Here is a 27,411-nt window from a genome sequence, read left to right as displayed (position 1 = left end):
TAAATTATGATTATTCATTATAAATCACTTTTTACATGTTGCTTCAAACGCTGTTTCTCAAGAATAAGATCCGTCTGCGGTGAAATGCTTGGTGATTTTAATATGCAAACCTCCTACAGAGATGATGTCTCATTTTAATTATTGTTTCGGTTTAATGGGTTTTCATTAAATTAGAGGATGGAGCAATTACCAGGGTGAACAGCTAATGTTACAAAGGTAAGTTCCCATGACTATACAGCAAAAGCAGTTCTGCTAGAGAAGGTGGAAAAATAGTATAATTCAGTGTAAACTCTCCTTTTTGCATGATGCAAAACTACCCTGGCAATAAGGGTTCATATATTGCTGCCATTTTGATGTACATGTTTGTAAACTAGTTTATGACTAGGTCTCTCCTAACAAAATTAATCTAGCATTTAAAATTACATATATAATTTCATGCCTTTCAGGAAGCTATTGCAAGCCCAACCCTAAAACTCTAGATGCCAGGGACAGCAGAATTTTGAGTCACTAAAGAAATCAAACAGAGACTACTTATCAAATCACAGTTTCTCCCCAACCAACAATTTAGTTGATTTAGTGGCTGAATGTCGGACGCTGCACTTCTTGAAAATTGGCCCAACTTGAGCACTAGCTGGAATGACCACACTCCTGTTAATTAAGTAGTTGTCAGAGAGTCTAAGTCCTTTGTTTGCTTTACCAGCATTTCAAACTGAACCATAGAAATTGAGCACTCTGGAACGAACAGAGCAGCAGATATCGCACAAGACTTGGAAACGAATACACGACAAGAGAGAAGGCAGCCACCTACGTTTCTCAAGCCCCAGTCAGCGCAAGGTCCCCTAGGTGACAAAGAAAGCACAGCGGCAGAAAGCTGTAGCAGAGCCTACATCGAGAGACTGCCCTTCTTTCGCTGCACATGGGTTTCGTATCTCCAGGGCCCTTCCTTGTCTTTTCCACCCAAATGGACAGAACGACCAAGGAAAGCGCTGGAGCCGCCTCTCCAGCAGCAGAAGGACGAGCAGCAAGCCTGGGCACACGTAGAGCGCAGCGACTGACGCCGTCTTCAAACCTTTTGGCCATTGTGGAGCAAAAGCAGAAAACTGGAATAAGCCAAATGGCTTTGCAAAAAGCTTCCTGCCAAGAACAACGCTGCTCGCCTTGCTGAGCGCTCCGTATCACCTGTTGTCGCTCAGGCAGCCACTTTTCCTTGTTTAAAATATTTTAAGCAGCTACTGAGCTCAGGCTCGCCTTCTCAAGAAGGCTCTGTCATTTCCTCAAGAGACTCATGCTGAAATCAAGACTATTTACAAATGGATGATCCCTTAAATTAAATGCTTGGTAGATATGCTCCAGAAGTTACACTACCACTAAAAGCACATACTCTGCTCTTAAATCATGTGAGTTAATCCAATTACATGCGTTGTTAGTTAATTAGTTCAGGAGTCACTGATTATAACAACTTTTCCACTTTTTATCTGTATTAGTTAAGGTATCACATCACTGTGACTATAAAGGTAAAGATTGCTATTTGCAAATTTGGAAAATAACAACGTTTTAACAGGAAGAGCATGGACTACACTAGCAATGCTGCCATATTTGAACAGACACTGGCAATGTATGCAACGTTGGGAAAAAGCAGTAATTGCTAAGAATCATTACCAATATGCTGTCCGTTTTGCAGGAGTACTGTCCATCCACTTCAGGGATCTATTTTAGCGTATGTTAAATGCAAATGTCACACAAAATAACAAGCCATGCAAAAATAGGGTTTCTGTTCTGGCTTCATGCAAAAGCAAGCTAAGCAATTTTTTCCTTGCCTTCTACAAAACATTTTCAGGTACACTCAAAGTCACAGACCCAAAAAATTAGAAATCACTTTTAAAAAATGGTAACATGTACTGAACTTGACAAAACATGTTCTTCAACCGCATTTGTTTAAAAGAAACTTAAGATGGTACCAGAAGGGGAGGAGCATCTAGAACCAAAAATCAGATACAGAAGCCAAGTCTTGCAAATAACTACTAATTGCAGTTTGGACTTAATTCCTCCCATTCTACCCCTTAGTATGTTTATAATCTAGAAACAAAATTTAAACTTGTTCAACAGAGCATGCAGCTGGATTGATCCATTTGTATCTTTAAGCTATTATGTAATAATTCTGATTTCTCATTTAGCACTCTTCCTTCTTACAGGTAATAATAAATGCTGCTCATACTTTATGGCAACAGTATTAAAAACAAATAGTAATATCAAGTACTTCTGAAGTGCTTTAGGATTCCTAAGTTTAACATGAATATTACAGATACAGTCAACAAGTAACCCATAACCTGGATTTTCAAAGAAATGTTAAGTACCAGATCCCACCGAAGCAGGAGAGAAGCTGAACGCCGAAACTATTTTGACTGTTGAAAATCCCAGTCTAACATCAGCAGAGCCACACAGAAATCAGAATTTGCCTCCCTGGTGAAAACCTGCATTCTTAAACGTGTAAATCGAAACACCAGTTTTAAACAGTTCGTTATCACGGAAGTTTCAGCAAAACAGAAACCTCTGACTCGGTTTCTTCACTTGCAGAGAGAGGTTACAAGGCCTAATGCTACTTATGGCAGCTAACGGACCTGGCTACACCTACACAAAGGTTTTAATTTCCAGTCCGATAAAGCCTTTTACCACATGAATAATCCAACTAAAGGCAATTAAATTATCCGAAAAGTTCAAAGCAAGCATATGCTACAGTGCTCTCCTGGTTCAAAAACTTCCGACGATTTGAGACTCTAAATAGTTTTTTAATTACTTTTAAAGCATTTAGCTCATTTATTCCTAAAATCTTACATTTTTTCTTTATTCTCTATAAACGATTTCTACAAGCATTAGACAAATGTGTTTCATGAACTAATTCTCCCTTCTGTTTTCTTTCCCTCAGAAAAATCACTTCCATGTTATTGCTAAAGCAAATTAAATCCTGGCTGTCTGTTTTATTTATAAACTGCATGATAATAACATGAGGCATAATATATTTGTCAAAGCCCTTCTCTACTGAAGTATAATTTCTGTGTGTCAGCCTCTTTATGTTTATATTCAATATTCTAGTTGTCTTTGTTTCTTGGAACACACATAAGCACACATCTATATATTCTCCCAAAATATGTATAAATTCTATTTGTGAAGTGTTCCACACCCCACCCCAACAAAGAACCATAAATACAGCTAACATACTTAGTCATTCTCTGCAAGTTTTATACGAATTATTTGAGAGATTTAAGAATTTTCAAAAACGTCACAATAATAACTGTTTTATCTTTTTACACCGTAATTATGATTTGGAGCATTGCTTTTCTTATTTCACCCAAGCATACCACAACTCATGAATAAAATATGACAACTTTGATAGCATCCATTGCTGTGGGTTCATCCGTAACACCAAACGTGCTTGGGGTACTAAGCGCTCCCTTTTGCTCCATAAGCCTTTGTTTCTGAAAATAAGCTTTTATTTAAATAGAACTGCCACATGTGTCCCCCTTTTTTGCATTTCTTGCCGTTAGCAGTAACACCAGCAACAATGTTTACTTTTTTTTAATGACTATATTTTGAAACAATTAGGATGGCATAAAGCTAGAGAGGCAGAATATCCCATCTGAAAGCTGGTACTCACAAGACATCAAAAAACATGAAAAGCACTGCCAGCATCAGAGAACAAAAGGCTAATACAGAGGACCATGACATTTAAATGTGTGGGCAATATTACTATAAAAAAAAAAAAAGCTTAATTTTGTTCTGGCTTCATAATTAATTAGAATGAAGTAAACCTAAACAACTTCCACCATTTCCCTGGTAAGATTACTGTACCTAATACTGCAGAGTCCTCCTACCACAACTTGTCAGTAGATTCCCTTAAAAGGAAGACTTCAGATAAAGTGCAGTACGTGAGGTTTCCAAATCATCAGCATCTACCAAATTATTCTGCAAATATAATGTTTTAAGGCTGTGCTGCTTCATTTTCCAAACAGCATGATGAACATCCATAGAGACCTCTACAGACCAAGAAAAATCATCACACACACACACACACACACGCACACAAACCCCACTCTCCTCCCACACATCTTGGCTTTGTTATTTTCCCCAGTCCCCAAGAATAGGCTTTAAAATTTCAACATTGTTATGCACAATGAGCCAAAGTGGAGAGAGAGAAGCAGAAGCAGGTCTGTATGCCATCTGTAGGTAGTCTTTCATCATAGAAGCAATGAGCATTTAACCTCCAAGATCCAGTTTTATACGTGTTGCGCTCTCAGAGCATCTTTGCTGCCTTCCGGTTTACAAAGATTTAAAAAAAAAAAAAAAAGAAAAAGAAAAAAGAAAAGGGGGACATGACACAGAACTAAGCTTTACAACACAAACTTGACCGCTGTAGGAGGTGTGGGCTCCCACCGGTGCCAAATGGAAAACTCACAGCTTCAGAGGGAGGAGTCACCCGTAAGTGCAAGGGGAGGACAGGCTCAGTAAAATAATCCGTGCAGCGGCAGTGATCCTATACTATTTTTTCCTATTCATAGCACAGAGGACCAATGGGAAACTCACCTGTAAGTAGTAAGAAATGTTATCACACAAGGAGGGAGGATGGGGGACAGACTGTAATGGGAGATTTTTAGGAAGTCAAAACACCAGTGCGCAGCTCTAGTATTTATTGCTCCAAAATAGTGCTTCACAGATCCCCGTTGTCAGAATTACAGAACCAACTTTGCTCTTTTAGCAGGTATGCAATCTACATAACTACTGGCTTAGATGAATGCTTTAGTGGACATCAGGTGCCAAATACAAATTTTTTGTCCCTTCTATATATATATAAAAAAAAAAAAAACCCAAAGCCTAATGTTCTGCATTTTGTATCATTGAATAGACCACAAAAGGCAAGGCAATCACATGACATAATGCCATAAACCAGCACAGTATGACATGATTACTTCATACCATTTATGTGGCAAAAACGAAAAATAAGAGAAAGAACGTCCCCCTCGTGTCATTTATACACCCACACTGCAGGTGGCAAGATTAATCTAGAATTTGGCATAGAAGTAGTAGGTTGAGGCCTCAAGTAGCATCTAATTTTTATTCTTGATAGGTAGTTCAAGACAGCAGGGTTTTTTTCACCACAGGAAATGGTCCATGCCTGGCTCCTGCATTAGGTCCGATTGTATCTGCCTTTGTGTACTTTTTAAAGGTACAAAAATCTTAAAAAAAAAAAAATCATTGTATGTGTTTAAATGTGTGTGATAGTAATTTCAAATAATACCACCTCCTTTTAACTAAGACATAGCTCTGTTTAGAAGTAAATTAATCAAGTAGGACAAGTGTAAATATTCTTATCAAATGGATATTAACACATTTCTACTAAAATTGTTTAGAAAATTAAAGAGATCCCTCTTGGGGTCAAAACCAAGCATAATGGGGCACTTTGTTTCATTGCCTACAGTGAGAACCCAGTTGTTCAGCGCTGCTTTTCTCGCTCTGCATTTCAAGCGGTTTTAAGCCAGCAGTGCCAAGTAACGCTGCGATTCTGCTCTCTTTACCCCAGCGTGTGCCCAGCAGCCCGGCCCTGCCGCGTCAGGTGCGGGGACGCCCTGAACCTGGGCAGGATCCTGCACCCAGGGATACTCAGCGCCGCGCAGGGACGCGTCTCAAGGCGGCACAACTCAGGCACCGGCTCTGCTTCATCTCGGCTTCCCAGGGCTCTGACGAGCACACGGGCCTGTTTGACAAGATATCATAGAATGACATTCTTGCTCCCATTTAATATTAGCTTACTAAACAAGTAGTTAATAGAACCTGACTACGTGCAGTATGGTACGACTTAAGAGTATCAGTTTGCCAAAATCCTTTGCAGGAAAAAGACAATTTTTGTTGTATTTCTGTTCTGATGAAGAGACAAGAAACTCAAAACCTGTTATTCTTACTTTTATCTAAATTGATTTCCTTTCATTGGAAGGACCTAGATGCTGACGTGGCGTGGAAGCCTGCAACACTTACTAGCAGTATCAGAAACTAACTTCTGCATCCCCCTCTCTGCCCACTGAAGAGCAGAGACCTTTTGTTTCCTTTCTGTTTATCTTCATTACAGGACTTTGTCAACAGGTTGCCAGAAGCATTCGAGGCTTTTAGCATACTACAGAAATACTGAAGTGCTTATCCCACTTCCCCTCTGTACTTAGCACCGTGGCAATGAAGATAGACAAGTAGCACAATTATTGTCTCCCAGGAAAGCAAAAATAACTGCCAAGGACAGAGGCAATGTGTGCTCAGAATTCTTCCTAATCATTACAGACATGATGGGAAACCCAAAAAATGTCAAGTAACAGAAGGCAGCATGACAACATTCAGGATGGGGAAGAAAAAAAAAAAAAAGAAAAGTAGAAATTGGTCACTGTCGTTTAATGTGGCTGGGTTTCTAATTTAGTCTACGTGTACTTTGAGGGCGGGGGGGGGGGGTAAGGGTGTTTGAAACAAGAGAATATGGAACAAGAAACTCTGTGAGGATTTACAAGGTATACCTTCATATCAATATGCTGGATAAATTTTACTCCTGGACAGGGTTCTAAGATAATTCAAATATTAAACAAGAGTGGAAACAGCCAACACTGGATGGGTACGTACAAGTACTTAAAAAAACTACTTCTGGGAACTGACAAAGTTAACAGTAGTTTATGTATCTTCAAAGGCTCAAAGCATTGTTCAATAATTATGTCTCAAGTGATCTTTAATTTCTTCCATTGAAGATGATTCATGTCACTCATCCCCTCCTAGCTCATTGGATTCCAACTGCAGATCATTTCTGTTCTGAAAATGGTCAGTTTTGCAAAGGAAAAAAAACCGCTTAGCCTAACAATTTCATTGCCCAAAAAAAAACCACCCAAACAAACCCAACACTGTGTATACAAAACACATTAAAACATTAGCTGTATTAAAAAAACAAACATAAATGAGAAGTTAGACAGATGTTAGGGTTAAAGTCTCACAGGCAAACCTTGCTGAGCCCTCCGGGGATGCGCATTTCAACACCGTTCTTAATTACAGGATCACACATTACAGGATCACACACCGCTTTGCAGAGGGCCCCTGTCTCAGTCAGCACACAAAGTAAAGAACAAAGAGCAAAAAAAAATTTATTTAGCAAAGATCTGAAGTTTTGTTTTATTTTTATTGTTCAAGGCTCACCTTGAACAGTAAATCTACGGTATTCAAATCCTTCTCTGAAGACAGAACAGACCATGACCAAGTTAATTATTTCAGCACAGTATCCGAGACCTCTACAAATATTAATGAATTCTTTTCACACCACTGTTGTTAGAGGAAAAGGCATTAGTAGCTCAACTTTACAGGTGAACAACCAAAGCACAGCAAAATTAAGGTTCTAAATCACTAATAAAAAAGCATATTATCTACGTTGTATCCTCCAAAAACATTTATTAAAAATGAGCACACATCACAGATACTTTACAGCACTACCAAATCCGAACGTTCAGTGTTTTTCCCCATCCCTAACGCTGCCCCTACCGTAAGCAAGCCTTTACCCAGTCCTACCCACCCAGCCCGAGCCTGCGGTCCGTGGGGTTCCCATCCCGGCCCCAGCCCCCTGCCTCTCTCTTCAGGCTGCTTCTCCAACCGCTGGCCACGGCTGCCCTTACCGTGCTCCATCCCCGCACCTCACTGCCTTCCCCTCGTCAGAGTCCTTGTATCGTCCTTGTCACAGCTCCTCCGCCCGGCCGCCACCCGCTCCCTTCTTGGCCTCCAGCTCCTCACCACAGCTGTTTCTCTTCGCTCCTCTCCCCTCCACCTCCCCATCCGACGCCCAGTTTCCTTGCCCTGCCCGTCACAGTTCATCTCATCCGGCTGCTTCTCACCACCCGCCTGTATCACTCCTGGCTCTCAGGAGAGCCTGTTCATCCCAACTACATTACTGTCACTTTACATACTCAGCCCTTGCCCCTAAAGTTCCAGCTTTATTTCCCTCTCCTTTCCGCAGAGATCCGGGAAGGAAGGAGGGAAAGCAGCAGAAGCACCCGAGATCCCTTGCTCTCGTCCCGCTGAGGGACGCAAGCCCAGAAGCCATCCCCACCACAGAAGTCACACTTCCCTCCACCCTCTGGGCGCAGCCAGCCCAGCTGCTCTGCAGGAAAACAAGCGTACGGAGCCGCGAAGGCAGCACGCGTGCCCAAGCGCTCGGGCACACGCGGGTGTCCAGCTCACCCGTTAAACTGCAGCAGGCTCAAGCATGCGCACGTGCAAGCTCTTTGGTGAATTCACCCGCTAAAACTCTCTGGTATCTTCTTTTAACTCTTATTTTAGCAGTGCTTTACAGAGCAGCTTTGACAAAGGGCTGAAAGCGCTGAGGGAACTCTCTGGCAGCTCTCTAAGATGGCGGGCAGGTGCCTCAACTCCTAAGGGCCAGGCTGGAGTTCGTAAGAGCAGGTGGACATCCCAAGGGACGGGTGCGGAGGGCGGGCAAGGATCCCGCTCTCCTGAGGGACGGCCTGCGCCCTATTCCTCACCATCCCACAAGGCTCCATCGCGGGGGAAGACACATGCCATCTCCACGCAGCCGCAGGTCACGAGCCACAGCCACGGGTGGGCAGAGGTGCCCATCGCTGCCTTCAGAGCCAATGAGCCCTGAAAGCAGATCGGCTTCAAGTAAACCCTCAATTCTGCTGTCCTCCAGCGTGAAGGGTATCAGAAGGGAGATCTCATTGGAAGGAGAAGGGAAGTCGTCAAAATCTAGCACCAAGGAAGCAGCAACACCAGAAATGTTACTGCATGATCGGGGCGAGAGGCTGACCCACACCTCAGCTGTAGATACTGTTTTTACTTACGCATACAAAGGCTTTTTATTTGACGGCAGCTGCCTTCCCCTCCTGAGGTCCCAGGCACCTGGGACAGGCGCCCCACAAGCAACACAGGGTAAAACCCCAAATTCAGCCCACCCCTGTGGAAACCGGCACAGACCTGCACGGCAGGGCACGTAAGGGGAAAAAAACCTCACTCTTCCCTTTTTAAAAAAGAAAATAATAAAATAAAAGTTCACAAGTTCAAGGAGCTTGCAGAGTTTCTATCAAGATACACCTGTACCCGGTGGCGAAGTGCAGGGTGCCTCTGCGAGGGCTGCCCCGTGCCAGACATGGCTGGTTCCGGCTGCCCCACCACGGGGCGCAGCGCAGCCCCTCCTGGCTGGTGGCACCTTGGGGAAAGCCTATTTAAAAAAAAAAAAAACCAAACTCATCTGGCTGGAGGGAAGCAGCAAGCGAGCAGCTGCACAGGCGCTTGGCTGTGAGCCCAGGCAGGTGGTGGGCAATACCTGGTTTAAAAAAAAAAGAAAAAAAAAAAAGAAGAAGAAAAAAAAAAAGAAATATGTTCCTTTCCTTTCCAACAGCACAAGGGTCATCACCTGCTTTGCTGAACGCACCCGAGCGCGTGGAGGAGCGGGTCGCCAGCAGCCCAGGGAGGTGTGCCCAGAGGCTCTGCACCCCTGCTGCCCCGAAACCTCCCAGCATCCCAGCAAGAGGGGATATTCAGATACCACCGGGCATGGAAAAGCTACTAGGGCTACTCTCTTTTACGACAGCCAAAGGCAGCACAAAGATTTCAAGGCACCCATATTGTGCCTTCCTAATTTTTCTGCCACTGTTAAGATTTCTGCTCTGCAAGAACAATATTGCTTATGCTTAATATTTGCCACAAACGTACCAGGAGAGATCACACAGCAAGCAATGACTCTCGTTGCATTATCTCACGTAAAGAGGGACCGACGCCCTGAACTCCCAAATTAAAGTTTATCTCTTCTACTCACTGCAGACCTCCCTGCCGTCCACCCCAGGAAGAGTAATTGCAAGCCTCCTCCTCGAGCCTTATCTGCTTCCTCTCATTCAGCCCCTGGCTCTTTTCTGAGCTCTGCACTCGCGCACCTTGCACATTATGCTGCCATAACCGAGCTTTAACGCTTGAAGCGGATTAAAACCTCGCCCATAGCACACAGGTCACAGACTCGGGTGAGAAGACATTCACACATGGATGAACGAAGGCGGCAGCCTACTCACCCGGCCTTTAAATTTACTGAGCGCACCTCAATGCTCAGCTACTGCCCCGCACACGTAGCCGGGGCATAACAAGTGTATCCCAAAAACTGTCCTAGCAGAAGCAGCGCTAACATTCCTGATATAAAGGGTGCGTGCCCAGCCCTGATGACAAGACCAAGTTATGCAGTTTTCCTTCTCCACCAGTCTCAAAGCGTAGCAAAGCTGGCTAGCAATCAAACCCCTTCGACTTCGGCACCGCAAAAGCTGACTTTTAGGACTCTGACTCCTAGAGCAGGATCTGGAAACACCTCTACTCTCCAAGCGAGGAATTAACAAGTCAAGGAGGAAGGTGTCTAAAAAAAAATTAGGATCTGTAACACAGCGAGAGGGAACACCGACAGAGAGGGTTGTACTGCGTCTGGAAGCTCGAGCGAGCCTGCCGGGAGGCACCTCTACGCTCCTCGGGACTGCAGCTTTGCTCTCTCTTCTGGCCTGAAGCAGGGCGGCCCTTTTGTTTCAGGAACTCAACAAGATTCACTCTTTTCTCACAAAAACATTGACTTTCTCTGTGCTTTAAGATACTTGTTATTCTTTCACCTTTTTTGTTGGAGCCATGACTGTACAGAAAAGAGCTGGGCAGTCACCGGTACAAAGCGGGAAGAAGGAGCGTGACTGAACTCCGTGCTGCAGGAGCTGTGGGCCAGGTGTTTCTCTTATAAATCCAGTGGTTGCTTAATACAAGTAAAGAAATGGTCAAGGAAGAAAGGACTACATATAGCTAGGCTTTTAATAGCACTTGGTGGTTTATTTTACTGAGTGCTATACATAGTATACATAGTAAAAAGACCATTCCTAATTTAACAACTAAGTTGAAAAATACTGCCAGATTGCTGGGAAAGGAAACAGCAAAGCCTTAATAAACTTCTTGGGGGGGAACTGCTTTATCAGTAAAGGCTTTAAGCCTCTGTTAGTTCAAAAGAGATATTGAGAGAAGAAGAATTAAAAAGAAATGGGCTTAGCTGACAGGTTGTAAAAGGAATAAAATTTTACTTCCCCAACGAGAACTGAGCACAGAACAAAAGTCACACTGGTTAAGGTAATCGCATAATGTAACAGCTTGGCTAAAAATTGGGCTCAGTCTACCTAGAAACAGGATGACCAGTTAAGCACCTTCTCTTGCCTTATTTATGAGAGCCTTTCCCTGCCACTGAACTTAAGGTCCTGCTGAGGTTTCCACCTACAGGGTCAAAACAAGCCCTGCTTCCCTGCTATCTGAAACACAAAACAGGACTGAGCCCCCCTAAGCAAGCCATGGTTCAGTGTTTCTTAGTGTACTAAAATTTATACTATAATCCTGTTCTAGGAATTTCAGAATCATTGTCATGTTTGTAAGATACATTTTACAGATGTCTTTCACTTAACGTTTGCAAGATGTTATTGTAATGCATTTGGTGGATGATTAATGTTTTCAATACAGGTCTTCGAGGTATATTTCCCACCCACCCCCAGAACTGTTTCCTTGAATTCTTTGGACTCCTGGTTGGAGGCGAGGAGATGTGGGGTCAGACACCAGGATCTTGGGTGGCCCATGCCCCAAGAGCACTCTAGTCAAGAATCGCCACTCGTCCTCCTTTGTCCCATCGTGCTAGAACAACCCATCTGGACACAAAGACGTTTTTCCCCCACTCTTGTTCATATAAATGAATAAAAGATAAAGAATTAAGACACCATAATGTTAGGGATCGTAAGAGTCAGACTGTTTGCAGAATTGCAATTACGAGTTGGGTATCTACATTTCATCTAATTCACACCGTCAGCACTTAAACTGCTTTTTGGATTCCCTCATCCTCATTTCACAGAGAATAGAACTGAAACACGCAAATAATGGAACCAATCAATCAAAAATCCAGCTGAAATACTCTAATAATCGAAGTCCATGCCCAACAGGACCACTCAGATGACTACACTTAATTATAGGTTTCTATGCTTTTCTGAATTAGGAACAGATTTGCTTGCCCAAAGGCAACCTACATCTCTCAATTGCCACTTTGGTTCTATCGTGCTGTCACACAATTTGCAACGGAGCTGAATTTGTTTCTTTGCCTGTAAAGCTGCTTCACACGGAAATCTGAGATTCAGCTGTTACTACCAATATTATTATAAAATCAGAATACTCCACTGGCTTCACTGAGGTTGTCTTGGATTGAAATCACTAATGCTCCAGGGAAAAGAGTCCTTCCACACCTTCTCTAGGATAAATCAAATCATGACATCACTCCCCAGAAACTTTGTAACAAATAGTATGTCACTTACTGTAAGAGAGCTAACATCACTGATCAAAATTCTAATTAAAGATAACAGTTTATCTCTCTTTCGTGCATATCTTCCCATCATCGCTCTTCTTAATTTCTTCTTTTTGCCTCTAAATACAACAGAAAGAATGCCCAAAACTTATAAAGCTTTCCATTTCGAAGAGTTTAATTCACAGAAAAAGAATGTTGCTTAGTAAAACCATCGATATTTCCACTACAGCAGTATACATAACTGTCTGGGTTGGGGAAAAAATCACCATTTCTCTACCTCAAAGATGTAGACTTCCAGGGACACACAAAGGAACAGTCTCAGTTTGAACAGCTCTAATAAAGCCATTTTAGGAAATACAGCTTACAAGACAGAAAACGATCCATGGGGAACCTTTGGGTAAGCGCAGAGCCCTGTTACGTTGCTGTGAGGACACTGCCAAAGGCGGCAGGCAAAACTGTCGCTATGAAAACCGCACGCCAAAGTACATACTCACAAACTCTTCTCATTTGCTAAACTAAGAAATCCCCAGCGGTGAAAGCCTACGAGTGACGAGGTCTTCTAACACGGCTCCATGTCCAGCAATCAGCCTGCAAGGTGCGGCAGGTCCTCCCCTGCCCAGAGACCCAGGGGCAACGCCGGAGCAAGCGTGGCGCAGCGAGGCACAGCATGCATCGGCTCCTCACATACGGCAAGAACTAATCAAAGCAAAGCTTTGCTGAAAGGACCACATCTTGGAGACTGAAATAGCTGGTCCAAGAGGATACAGTAATTTTGAAACTAAGCACTAACTTCCAGTCTCTTCTCTCCTCTGAGAGTGTTGGCTGGTATTTTTTTTGTGAATTTCTGTGGGAAAAAGTATTACTTCTAACTTAGACATAGCAGTTGCCCATACATTGCCCTGAGTTCTATATCACTTTTACTGTACGGCAAGATAAAAATCAAAATTAAGTATCTCCTGCTTCCAGCCAAAGGACCTCACACACAGCAAAACTGCAGCTGTAAAGTCAGTCACCTGTGTTAGTAAAAGGGAATTCATCCAGCTGCCAACATACTGCTGACATTTAACAAATAACAGATATGAACAAGAAGGGAAGCAGCCGGCGGGGCAGCCTCAGACTTCCATCCCATCTGACAGCAGAAGCAAAAGACCCCTCACAGACGTCTCTCAGGATGGAGTAATAGACCAAAGGTCTTCAGTCTTCTCCCAGCCCAAGGGCTGATGAGCTTAACTGAAGAGAGTAATTTTTCCCAAGCCATCTTCCAAGAAGTTTTACACTAGAGGCAATATCTAAGCACAGGGCTATTCCTGTGTGCATTAGCAAGAAGAATTTCTGTTGTGGGAATTAAAAAAAAGCTTTATTTACCTAACTACAGACTTCGAACTGTTTATTCACTTCGTACAGTGAATTTTTGTTCATTGCTTCCCATGACCATCTCTCTTCCAACTTATCTGCTCGTGTGAATTTTACAAGCTCTACCTTTTTTACACTAGTCTTCCCTAAGTTTGTAAACTACAGGTGGAGTCCTCCAAGGCAAGAGAACTGAATATCCATAACATCTTCACCATTAGCCTTTCAAAGCTACTTTCAGTATGAATGGTTTCAATTGGCGTGCTGAAAAACACATCTCAGTCTTCTTCCCTGCAGCTCTGACCACCAGTCTGTGAAAACTCACTATGACAGTTCGTCAGCGTGGCTGCAATTAGCTGCATGGAACAGCAATCAGAAATACTAAAATATTTTAAGTCAGTTAGGCCATTGCAGCCCTTAGGTTAGTTACTGTACTTTAATATTGTTCGTCCATAATACACAAACCTGGAGTCAGGGTATCAGAAGAAAAACACCTGATATCTTTAAATGAAAAAATTCATGCTCTTCTTCTGGACATTAATCTGGGAATCAGTGAAAATTATGCTACTCATTGTATCATAAAAGATTGGAAATATGACTAATGAATTCTGAGGTCTCCAGAAGTCTCTCTGCTCTGGCTCCTAACCTGGCCTTGGCCAGGTAAAGAATGAACTAAGATGATAGACCTGCTTCTTTTATTACTTACAATAAAGTCAGTTAGCATTGCAGATCCAGGACTAAAGCTAAATGAGATCGTAATTATTTGCCTCTAAAAACAGCTACAGAGGACAGATATCAAAAAGTGAGACACTAACATGCTGTCCTGGTCTTGACTGGGATAGAGTTAATTTTCTTCCTAGTAGCAGGCACAGTGCTGTGTTTTGGATTTAGGATGAGAAGAATGCCGATAACACGCTGATGTTTTAGTTGTTGCTGAGTACTGCTTATGCCAGTCAGGGACTTTACAGCTTCCCATGCTCTGCCAGGGGCACAAGAAGCTGGGAGGGGGCACAGCCAGAATAGTTGATCCAAACTGCCCAAAGGGCTATTCCATACCATATGGCGTCATGCTCAGTATAGAAACTGGGGGGGGTTGGCCGGGGAGCAGCGATCGCTGCTCGGGAACTGTCTGGGTATCGGTCAGCGGGTGGTGAGCAACTGCATTGTGCATCACTTGCTTTCTATATATTATTATCATTATTGCATTGTTATTATTATCATTACCATTTTACTTTATTTCAATTATTAAACTGTTCTTATCTCACCCCAGGAGTGTTTCTCACTCTTAGTCCTCCAATTCTCTCCCCCATCCCATCGGGGTACAGGGAGTGAGCGAGCGGCTGCGTGGTGCTGAGCTGCTGGCTGGGGCTAAACCAGGACACATGCACACATCAACACAGTGTAAAGCACAGTAAAGAAAAAACAAACATAGGAAGTCTCCGCAATACAAATGTTGCCAACTGTGCTTTATCGTGCACGTTAAGCTCAACTGATACAAATGTCTTTCTTGCCTAATAAGCATATTGTAGCAACCCAGTGCTTCCACCCCATGGGACGTTGTCTCTTAACCTGGACCTTACTTAAATCCATGGTAAAACTTGTTAATTCATCCAGAATGTCACGCACTAAAAACAAAACATTAAAAAAAAAAAAAAAAAAGGAAAACCAACACCATTTTAAAACACTTCAGAAGCATTATCTTTGAATATTGAATGAAAAAACCCACAATTCAAAGTGACTTGTTCTGTACCTGGTACTCAGCTTGGACAGTTAAATGCAATACTGTTCAAGTTTCTCACTTTAACAGTTTGCACAAAGTTGATGAAAGACTTGCTACATGTTACTAATCAGTGTCAAAACATTAAATGCTTGCTCAGTTACATCGCTTCAGCTGTGTGTGTCTCTGCATGTGTACAGTCACAGAGAGAAAGTACACAAGAATACGACCAAGTCCATGCCTTGGAACCGCTCTGACATATTTAGTTAGAAATAAATATTAGGGAGTGTTGAAAACCTACCCAAAAATACTTCGCTAAAGATCTCTAACCTCAACTACCTGACAGACACTAAAAAAAATATGCCATATGTATTTCAGGAAAGTAACAAGGACTGTTTCCAAAAAATAAAAATAAAAGAAAGCAACAGTTAAGTTAGACCACTGTTAGAGGGAATCAGGCATCAATGCTCTTACGAGCACATGCGGACAGAAGCGAGACAAGAGAATTGAGGATGTTTGTCTTACCTTGGAATAAAAATGCTTTGCTGGCATTGTGTAGTCCTGACACTTGTGTTACCCCAAGGGTTGTATTCACAAGATCCAGTTCTGTGATGATATCAATTTGTAAGTCAGGATCCATTCCAAATCCTACAGCTGTTGGGGGGCAGGGGGGAGAGAGAGAGAGATCAATTTTTATTTCAAATCAGGTAATGAAAAGAATGCAGAAGAATATCTAGTGCAGACATTTCTAGTACCTTCACACTCACATACACACACACTGTATACAGTAATTACTTATAAGACAGTAACTGCTGCAGGAAAAAGAAGATATTCTTTTCCAGTTCTTTCGATTAAACTATTTCCTTTCCACAGATTTTACTACACACAAGTTAAAACATTCTAAACCTGATACATTAATCCAGTATCTTCGTAAGGCTAAAGAGTAATAAACAAATAAAAGCATAAGCACTGTGCAAAAAGATGAAAGAGATTTGCAGCATTCATCTATTGGCCACGCTATTCCCGGGGAGGCATGAGGACTGAAAATTCCTCTCACATTTCATACCTAGCTGCAACTAACAGATCAGGCCCCCCAGCTCATAGTCTAAATGGATTCTGTTTTCCCAACTGGACAAAATGACTCTGGAGGAGATATGGTAGCAGGGCAAAAGACGCCATCCTGTAATCCAAGAGCCCTGGGTGACTCACAAAACTGTCCGATACTGCTTCGGAAGCGCACCTCCGTATTTCAGCACAGCCGGTGCCTGTAAAGCATGCCAAAGCCTACCTACAAATAGCAGACATTCATCCACCCGAACCAGCAGTAGCACCTTCTGGTCTGCAGGAGCACCAACTGGAGAAGCACAAATCTAAACCTAGAATGTAGAAATGGCTTATGCCCAGGAAAAGACTGGGCACTCCTTGAACTAGTAGGGACCTGATGGGATTGCCAGAAAAGACACACTCAAGCAGTTTCAAGTTGCTATGTTCAAAAGTTTTAGGGCAACTTGATAGTTACGGCACACCAAGTTCATTAAACGTCTCCTTTTTCTAGGGATGGGAAGAGGCCAGCCTGACCACGGTGTGTCTCTCCACATAGCAATAAGCGTGGCGTGAGATCTGTACCTGAGACATCGGTCAAATCTCTCACATGGGATCCAAGCACTTCCCTAATGAAATTTTTCACTAACATCATTAGTAACGGGAATAGGCTCCAGGAATGAAATCCTGACACAGCTGACATCAATGGTAGAAGTCCCACTGACTTCCGTGGAGCAAGGACATTACCTGTAAGGCACATCCAGACTGATTTCTACTAAGTGGACTTCACGTTCAGGTCTAAATTGATTCATTTGTTATTCCAGGGCTGTGCTTCTGGATCAGTTAAGCAGCAAATACTCTAGTTTGACTCTTTGAAAAGCTCTGAGAAATTACCGAGATGTACAGAACAAACAAGAAGTTCTGTATTCCACCCATAAATCATGTGTGCCACAGCACTTTCTCCTTTCCTTTACTCAAGGATTAAAACTTGTTGCAATAACGTGCTGTGCTAATGCAGAGGATACTACTGCACATGGGGCAGAGCAGTAAAAAAATATTGAAAAGACAGCTTTAGGAGGTCTCTAGCAACCTTGGTCTGCAAGGAAAAGTATGATCTAGAGGCATCTGGCAGAACTGAAGCTCCAAGAGTGCTGACATATGCAAGTGTGTACATACACAGTGCTTTCATAAGGATGAAAGGAGGTACTTTCATAAGTACCTTTTTGTAGAAAATTAAAATTAGATTCTATAAACCCAGATAAACTTCTCCAAAGTAAAAACTTCCCAGATAATCAGCAACACCATCAGGCTTTTAGTACTATCTTTGACTTCACCCACCCTAGACGCTCAGGCACTGAACGACCACAACGGGCGCTGTACCTGCTGACAGAGCAACTGATCAATGGCGGAGAACTTATCCACCGACTGATGCCCAACCTACAGCAACTCTTCCAGTGCATGGGCTGCAACCTGCAAACTCCAGACACAAGCACATATATACATTCAGGGAGCAGCCTTTCGGGGGGCGGGGAGGGGAGCACACAAAACATAAAAGCAAAGATTGTTTTAGAAGAAAAACAGGAGGACTTAACATTTCTTATAAGGTTTTCATTCAAAAGAAAAGCAGCACAATGTAAATTGTGTGAACTTATCAGGAAAGACAGTGTCTGCTGTCCCTGCCAAGAGCAGAGTATGCTGTTCCTCATTTGAAAGGGGTTAGATCTAGTCAGGTCAGCAAAAACCTACTAATATGAGGGGAGGTCGAGTAGGGACTAAAACTTGCTCAATGGAAAGGACAAACTACGTCCAGTAAGACAAATCTTGACCCCATTAAAGTCAGTGAAAGCTCTGCCACAGACATCAACGGGGTGAGGACAGACACCACATCTAGCAAGTACAGGCACTCCCATAAATCACAGCAGCTCCGCTGCTCTATTAAAGCTGTTTATTCCAGCCTGAATACCCGAGGCTCAACAAGTACAGATAACTGTAGCTCCACAGGCTTCAATTTATGCCAGTGAAGGATCATGTGTGACAACTTCAGTGTGCCCCCTTCCAGCTTTTAAAATGCTTTCAAAACCAGAGACTATTTCTAATGTCACTGCAACTCTTTAGCAAGAGCCTACACTGCTTTAAATACCAAGTCATTTTCCCGTGCTGCCTCTTCAAGCTGCAGCAGGCACTCAAAAAGCCTGGTTAATAATTAATAAACAACAAATCAGCAGCTTCAGTATGATAACCAAGTCTCCTTTTCCCCTGTGGTCTCCCACAGTCTATCAGAAAGATACCACAGGCATATCAACCGCACTTGCATCTAGTATTTTGTGCTGCCTCTCTTCAGTGCAACGAGAAGCTGGAAATGCCGTTCCTTTCTGAAGTAAAAATTAACCATCAACCTGCCTGCTCTCACGGGAGAGCCAGGCAGAGCCTGGGCCCGATCCTGACTGATGTTGTTTTCATTTCCTATTTAAAGCAATTGGGCCATTCCCCTTAAATCAGTGGCTTACACAAGCAAAACTCCAAATGATTCAGTCAGGTGGGCGGGAACAGAAATCATCTCGGGACTTGGTGGATTTGGCCCAATGTGAACTGAAGGCACTACAGCAGATTAGAGGATTAAGCCATATAATTATGAATGATGTCACTAAGAAATCCCTAAAAGAAATTAATTCTGTCTTACAGCTCCAACAGCTTGTATTCTCTGCTTGCGCCTTTATCACCTGCACCCAAGCACCAGCAATCATGCCACGCTCCATCTAGCTAACGTGCAGCCATAAAACGGGTGCAGCGCATTTATAATTTCCTTGACATGTGTAACGCGCTATTTGGGGATGGAAAAACTTTAAGTAAAAGCACACGCAAGACAACCAAGTCATTTCCACGCACCCATGCGCAATCATTCAAAGGGTAAAGAGCAGGCTCTAGGAGAGGCGGTTTGCTCTTTCCTCTCTCAGCTCCAGCGGCAATTGTTGCACACAAAGAACTTTCCGAGTGGCTTCGCGATTGCAAGTAGCAGAGTTTCGGGTCCTACTGACCATTTCAAACGTCTGCGTGCACTACCGGTGGTAACACCACTACGAAAGGGACAGGCGGTATTTTCTTCCAACTATTTATATGTCACGCTTCTCAAGATGCGTAGATTTTGAAGAGGCAAGAATCGCCGCAAGAATAATTGTAATTTCAGAACATGGATTCCTTTGCACTTCTGCTAATTGCGCTGGGTGATTTCCTTGGGAATAGCTACGAGCACCACCGAGAAGCGTCCCCCTCCCGGAGCTTCAACCGCGGAGGAGCGGGGCAGGGGGAAGGAGAACAAAGCCTCCACGGGGAGCAAGAAACGCTACTTGGGTCGCGCAGCGCTGGAGGAGCAGCGCAGCGGGCAGAGCGCCGGCAGCAACAACGCGCCCGCAACGCGGCTTCCCCCGGCCGGCCCCGCACACCGCCCGGCCCGGAGCCCCGGCGCGGCCAGCCCGCTCCGCCCGCACCCCGCTGCGCCCGCACCCCGCTGTGCACCCCGCTGTGCCCGCACCCCGCTGTGCACCCCGCTGCACCGCACCCCGTCCCTGCGGGGCGCAGCGCGCACGCCGCTTTCGGAAAACTTTCCCTCGCCCCGGGGCTCCCCGCCGGGGCAAGCCGGGCTGCGCCCCGCCGAGCCCCGCGCCCGCCCCGCTCCGCGCAGCGAGGGACGCCCGGCCCGGCCCGGCCCCGCCGCAGCGGCCGCCAGAGCCGCTCCCGCAGCCGCCGCCGCCGCCCCGCAAAGTTTCCGCCCGCCGGCAGCGCACGCCGGGCGGCGGCCCCGGCCCCGGCTCCCCGGGGGAGGCGGCAGGGGCGGAGAGCGGCCCCGACCCCCTCAGCGGCCCCGACCCCCTCACCTGCCCCGGCGGCGGCCGCACACGCCCAGAGGAGCAGGAGCAGACCCATGGGCGCGGCGCGGGCGGCGGCGCCCGCCTCCCTCCCGGCAGCTGCTGCGGAGCCGCGCCGAGCCGAGCCGAGCCAAGCCCAGCCGCGCCGAGCCGAGCCGAGCGCAGCCTCCGACGCGCGGAGCGGCTCCGGCAAGCGGCAGCGGCGGCGGCTCCGCCCGCTGCCCAGGCGCGGCCCCGACGCCCCCGCAGCGGGGGCTCCCCGCCCGCCCCCCGCCGTGACGCGCGGCCCCCCCGGGCCTCGCCAGCGCCGCCGCCCGGCCGCGGCCACGCCACGGAGCGGGGAGCGGCCCCCGCGCGGGGTGGGGGGACACCCCCCCCCCCCCGGCCGCCCCCTCTCCAAACGGTTCCCGCGGGGAGCGGAGGCTGGCGGAGCCGACCCGGCCCCTCGCCCCCGAAAGATGAAGCCCCCCCGCGGGCGAGGGGGTCCCCGCCGCGGTGCAGGCGGCGCGGCCCGCACGGCGCCGCTGGGTGCGAAGCGCGGCCGCGCAGCTCCGCCGGGGGCTTGCGTGAGCGCGGGCCGGCGGCGGGCACCTTCGCCAACCCCCCCCCTCCCCCTCGGCAGAAAAATCGTCAGAATCGAGCCTTATTAACTATTTAGCCTCAGTAATAATTGATGCCGGCTATGAATAAACAAAAAGAAGTTCTGAGACATCCGTACCGGAAATTTGTACCGTTCCACGGGCTGCTTGCATGTCCTTGCTCAACTCATTTAATTGCTCCTTCATGCCTCTAAAAGGGAGGTAAAGCGTTTAAAGGGGCTCGTGAGGCGTCTGGGAATCTGCTCTGATGGCTGTTTCCAAACCCATCTTCAAACATTCCCTCCCTCCAGCCTTCAACTCGGCTCGATCCTTGGCCAGAAGCAGGCCACCACATGCATCGGTTATGTGCAAGGACTCTGCCGTAGAGCCCCTGATTTAAATTTAAGTAGAGATTTAGGGCCCCAGAGCGAGCGCCCACCCACTGACCGGGAGCAGAGCGTGAGACTTCCAGCTGCCCCGGCTCCGCCACGGTGCCGATCGAGCCCTTTCCGAGGATCCTCCTCTCTGCTGCCACCCCTCATCACATTGCGCTTCGGTTCGGCACAACGCAAATTCCAGCCATCTTACATGTGAAATAATAAGCTGTACATTTGGATAAAGTTAGGATGACACACACACCAAAAAAAAAAAAAACCACCAAAACTATGCCTGTCTTAGAGGGCAGTTGCATTCACACACCTTTACATTAGTAAGCGCAAAGAGTATAACTTGGTTGCCTAATTACTTAATTAGTGAGATCTCTGAAAACAGCTGTCCTGGCTGCAAGCGAGGTAATGCAACATACTCCAGCAAATCTCTGGGGTGGTCGTTCCAAAAGCATCTCCGTAGTTTATCTCCAGCGTATCAAAAGGGCTTTTACTCAAATATAACTTTGTACCTTCTTACTTTTGTTTAGGGTGCCGTGTTATTAGCAGCACTCTTAACCATGGGGCACGGAGAGAAGTATATACATGGTATACAAGTATATGTGTGTGCACATAGATATATATCCATAGCAACAAGGAGAGGCAATGGTACATCAGCAGGTGAAGACGCACCCTTCTATCCCATCCTGATAAAATCATTTTTCTGCATAGTATTTACTCTCTGATTTAAGAGGAGATTTCTTTCTGTGAAATAGGTCTATACATCCAATTCATGTTAGCTTAGCTGTGTTTGTGCTTATCTGGTAGTAAAACCAGGGTCTATCTACACACAAAATTTAATCTAATTCAACTCAAGTTTTTCCATTTTCCACTTGGTGCAGAGTCTTTAGCGGATATACAATTTAAACTGGTCATAGATAGCTTCTTAAACAGACCTGTTATTAGCTTAACCTAAATCTGGATAAAATGCTATTTAAAAAAATTACTGTGGGTACATACAAAAATTTGCACTGAGTTATTGGCTTTAAAGCACAGCTTCAAACACATCCGGAACAATCTCATGGATAAAGACTGCCCTAATCATTCCTGACTTGCTCTTCTATTGATCAGAAATATCCAAAGAGCCCACAGGCGCTGCAAAAAGTAACACGGGCAACTTAGTAGGAAGCACTCTGAACAGAGCTGCTCCCACAAACGTGGGTCCTCCTGTAGTCCGGCTCGGCGCCCAAATGATCACACGCTGGGAGAGCATTAGTAACCTTACAAGCATTTTCAACTGTTCGTATTAGAAAAGGATAGGACAAATGGATGGACCAAAACCCAAAAAAATTTAAAAAAAACACATTCTTCCAGCCAACACTATTCTTACACCTCCTCTGATGGCAACGAATCATCTTCCTTTATCACTGAAAAATCTGATATTCTGATATGATCTTGTTGGAAGTATAAATAGCTGAAAGGCATGACATTCAGATAAGAATTAAAACTGTGTTCCTGAACATTCTTAGCAATTAAAAAAAAAAAAACCCAAAAAACCCTGATGGCACTATTGCAAGAGTAAAGCGTTAGTCCTGGCAAACTAGCTGGATTTCAGCTCAGATAGCATTCCTGTGAGAGATTGTTCTTGCCCTCTCAGTTGGACATTGAATGCTTCTTGATTTTGACCTAAATTATTGTGATGTTGCTAACTGTGCGGTGTTAAACTGTTAGTCCTGTCAGCCGCAAAGCTTGTGGCATTTTGTAGTTTGACCAAGTATTTTTGGCTAGGTGTGGTATCTCTCAGAGCAGTTGTAAGGTTGTTTGCACTCCTTGGATGAAAGGCAATGAAAAGCGCTAAGTATTACTTTAAGCGCAGCTGAATGTGTTTGCAGCTGAACTGCAAACGTGGAAAACAACAGTGCTTCCACCTGAAAAAAAAACCCCACCTCATAACTTATGGGATAGAAAATCTCGTTGATTCACAAATAGGGCTCTGCATCCCTGGAAAGCCTGGCTCCAAAGGGATGCTTGCAATCCATGTGGACAGAGTTTCCTTTGCAGCCAGTAGAGGGCAAGAATTAACAACAGCACTTAACACCTAAAAACTCATTCGAATAGGGCCTCAAGAAAAAGAGTAGATGTAAAGGAAGGAAAGAGTAGATGTAAAGGAAGGAGGGGAATACCATATGCCATACCTGTCCTACCAACTGATATATAGTTGTAAAGGACTAAATAATATCAGTCCAATAGGTTGAAAGTATCCATGTTAAGGTTTATAATTACATAAATGACTAACAAATACACCAGAAAGAGGCCTTAGAAATTGTTCATCTACTTCTCCACTCAGTCATGGAGCAATACCTACTGCTTTTTTTTTTTTTTTAATTCCCAAATGCATGGTTAGCTAGTATTTGAAGACTGCAGTGTCTAAATTAAATTTTACAACTGATTCATCTGTTAGGTTGGTATAAGATGTGCCCTTCAGGCTACACCCTGACCATAGGAAATTCAGTGCCTGAAAGAGTAAAATTATTTCAAACTACACACATCCACTAGTACTGCAATAGAAGATGTGCCTATCGTCTAGTTGTTTAAGTAACATACACTGTGTTCGAGCATGGCCTGGGTGAATCCATACAACCAAGTCAGAAGGACAAGGATTTTTATCTCTTCCCGTGAGTTTTAAGGTTTAGAGCAATAGTGCCTAATGGTGACAGCAAAGAACCGTCTCTTACTCCAAAATCAATGTGTTGTATCATTAACTCACACTGGTTGACTCTGGAGATTTGACAACCTCCACGTGCCTCAGCTTTTCCTCCTGAAAAGGGGACTAATGGCACTTACCTGCTTCTCAGGACTCTTAAGATGCTCACTGGTAACTCCAGACTTCTCCGAGATGAAATCTGCCTTATATGTGCAAAGAATAACTGTAGTCTTCCATCATTAGGTCCTGCCATCTCCTTCATCTGCACATACACGTCTTGGAGAAATGCAAGTTCACAGCCAGAGCAAAGTACTTTTGGGGGGGGACCAGTTACCAGAACTGCTGAAACAGTCCTGCCACATAGCACTCGAGCTGTCTTCGGGACTAAGCCCTTGCCTGGAACTGCTGTCACACTCTTGGCACCACGCTAGTATCTCTTGTGTTACCACATTTGATGCCACATTGTGATCAGACATCGTACTTTAGCTACTGAATTTGGGGAAAGCTTGTCAAAAGCTCTTGTCTGCCAACAGCACAGCAGGTTGGATCGGTACCATTTCCATAGCAGGCTGCTGGGAAGGGAAGGACCTGCTTACTGCATGGCTGTTGTGGCACATTGCCCTCACCACACCGCAGGAATTCAGCTTCAAACAAAAGGTGCAATAACATCAGGAATGGTGTCCTTACACTTTCCTTCTTCACATACGCTTCCCTTACATCTCTCGTTTGCATCTCCAGCTGATAGGAACCTCTATTGTTTTTAACAGTTCAGCCACCTTTGGGATGATTGAATTGACAGGATAAGAAGGATTTAAGCAAAGCCAGTTGGTCCTCTGATAAGCAATCAATTATTCCACAAGCTACAGAGCACTCAAATAGTTAAGAATCCAGCCATTTAATTGATACTTGTTTCTGCAGCTGTGCAATATCTCCATTTCCCAAGAGGGCTGTTTCCAGTTGCCGCTCAAGGTTTCTAACAATCAAATGGATCAATTCTGCAGATACCTTAAGGCTGTGTGTTAAGTAAGAATGATGTCTGTGGTGTGTACTGGGTGGGGAAGGAGGCAGTGGAAAAAGAGACATTTCATTCACCAGAAAAAAGTCGACGTATTTTCTGTTTTAAACACTGGACATTTATTTAGAGTCTTTAGAGCCCATACATTATTGAATAATTTTAATTTATCACATCCAAATATAATCGGCAAATATATAGTACAATAAATTGCATTTGTACACATAAATACAAAATTTGAGGTAGGGCCTCAAGAATAATGATTTCTTAAATTAATCACATACAGCGTTATAATATGCACTACATGAGCTATATATGATGCATCCTTTGTAACATAATATATCTTCTCCACGTATAGCTAATGAAAAAAATATAATGACCTGGTTAGGGTACAAATCTTTATCCATAGGCAGCAGTACCCCATAGAATGCCTGTAAATATATATATATATTTATATATGACATTACGCAAGTAATTAAGATTTAACCCATCAGCGATGGGTCCGTAATAAAGTGCCATAGGACACAGGGCGCAAATTCTCAGCTGGTGTAAACTGTCACAGCTCCAAACAAAGCTGTGACAATTTATACCAGCTAAGCATCTACCTTACAAGGTAAGACTACATAATATAAATGACAGATAACAACATGTTTTAGTCAATCAATAATTTTCCTAACAATGGAAGATAGCTATAAGGCAAATGGTTACCTGAAGATGTGTTTAAACATTATGGGCAAATAATAATATTGCAAGCAATAAGGTACAGCCCGGTTCTCACATTATGCTAAACCCATCAGGAAAACCTTCTCTCTTTGGCGATAGGCTGCCTGAGGGTGACAAAGGCAGAAACCCCAAATACCCCCACCCTCCCCCCTCGAGTCATCAACCTGAGTTCCTCGGGAATATCAAGCTCTGACCATTTTACAGATATCTTATGTGCACACCATTTAACTACAAACTAAGAAACAAGTGTCTCTTACAACAGCGTTACTAGCAAAACAGAGAAGCTTTCTGGGATACCCCTTGCTGAAGCTCTGCAGCCTGCAACCCACAATCCCTAACAAGTCTTTCTTCGATGGCAAGAAGGAGTGGAGCTGCAGAGTAAGAAACCAATAGGAAACCACTATCTGCCATAAACAAGCAATTGCTTTAACACAGGCAACAAGAAATCATATCATCCATACAACTGTACATATATTCAAAAAGATCAAAGGTATTTAAAATAAATCAGGTGTTGGAATTTCATGGTAAGAGATCGCTACACAGTGTATCGGAAGCAATGATCTTCAGCGCTGAGGCACATCTTACGTGGTCAGTGGAGCAGAACGTAATCAAAAGACTACTTTGACCCAATTGAAACATCATATAAAGACAATCCAAGTCTTTCTCAATTAAAGGTCATTTTGTTAAACCCTTCTTTTGGAAACAAAGTGCTGCCATGTCTAGCTGAAACACAGGTTTTGAACATTGCATATTAAAAATACTAGGAAGACCCCAAAGAATTTGAAGATGGCAAGCATTTGCATTAGGTATGATCTTTAATGCATACAATAATGCATCTCAGCTCATCCAGAAAGTCAATTTCATTTCAAAGAAAAAATATGCAACATAAGTAATTTCACCAAATTTGAACATTTTTTACTCACAAGATAGATAGATCTGCAAGTACGTACATCACATTTTTACTAATATGGCTTTTTCCCCTCCTTTTTCTTTTTTTTTTAAAGATCTTTACTGGTATTTAATTAGTTACTAAATTTATTTTTAGAAAATATCAAAGTACATGCAAACTTTTCCTAGAACATGGTAAATGAAGTGCATTCCCAAACTTTAAAGTTACTTGTCATTTAAAGAAGACACTGCTGGTCAATTTAATCTCAACATTCAGATTTGGACAGTAAAACACTTCAAAAAAAAAGTCTAATGTGCAAAAAAAAAATCTGCTTTTAACATACAGTGAAACCTTCATACCTTCTGTGATTTTTGTATGCATTTCTCCCCCCTCTCCAAATGTGTTTGCAAGCCTTGTAATGGGGGTCAAAGCTGAAGACAAATATCAGCTAGAGCAAAATCACTATTGTCTGCTTTCAGAGTTTCAAAGTTAAGCCTAATCCTGTGCTAATGACTTAGCAGGCACAGGAACAACATCTAAATTAAAAGCAAGCAGATTAATTACATAAACCATGGAAAGCAATTAAATTTTTCATATGCATTCTGGTTTGGTAATCCAAGACAAAGAAAAGATACCATAACCTAGCAGTATTCCTTCAAATTATATCTCTTTTACACTTAAGGTAGACAGTAACTGATATCCTTACACTGAGGTAATTTTATTGCAATTAGTTAATCCCAGTTCCAATGCATGTCCTGAGACAAGTTAGTAAGTGAAAGGATTCAGAACTGTTAAGCGATTTGAG

General features: G+C 44.0%; 1 protein-coding gene across 1 annotated transcript in view; it reads right to left on the bottom strand.

The window, feature by feature from the left end:
• NELL1 (neural EGFL like 1) overlaps window positions 1–20,423 on the bottom strand; it is a 300,108-nt gene extending 279,685 nt beyond the window's left edge. The window contains exons 1-2 of the mRNA XM_075712408.1: window positions 20,345–20,423; window positions 15,957–16,085 (exon numbers count right to left, since the gene is read on the bottom strand). Of these exons, the coding sequence (XP_075568523.1) occupies window positions 15,957–16,085; window positions 20,345–20,393 (178 nt within the window). The 5' untranslated portion in view covers window positions 20,394–20,423. The remainder of the gene's footprint in view (window positions 1–15,956; window positions 16,086–20,344) is intronic.
• Between the last annotated feature and the right edge of the window lie 6,988 nt (window positions 20,424–27,411).

Source organism: Pelecanus crispus, chromosome 6 (genome assembly GCF_030463565.1).
Source record: "Pelecanus crispus isolate bPelCri1 chromosome 6, bPelCri1.pri, whole genome shotgun sequence".
NCBI lineage: Eukaryota > Metazoa > Chordata > Aves > Pelecaniformes > Pelecanidae > Pelecanus > Pelecanus crispus.
Note: the sequence above shows the minus strand (reverse complement) of the source record. Positions and strands in the feature narration are given on the sequence as shown.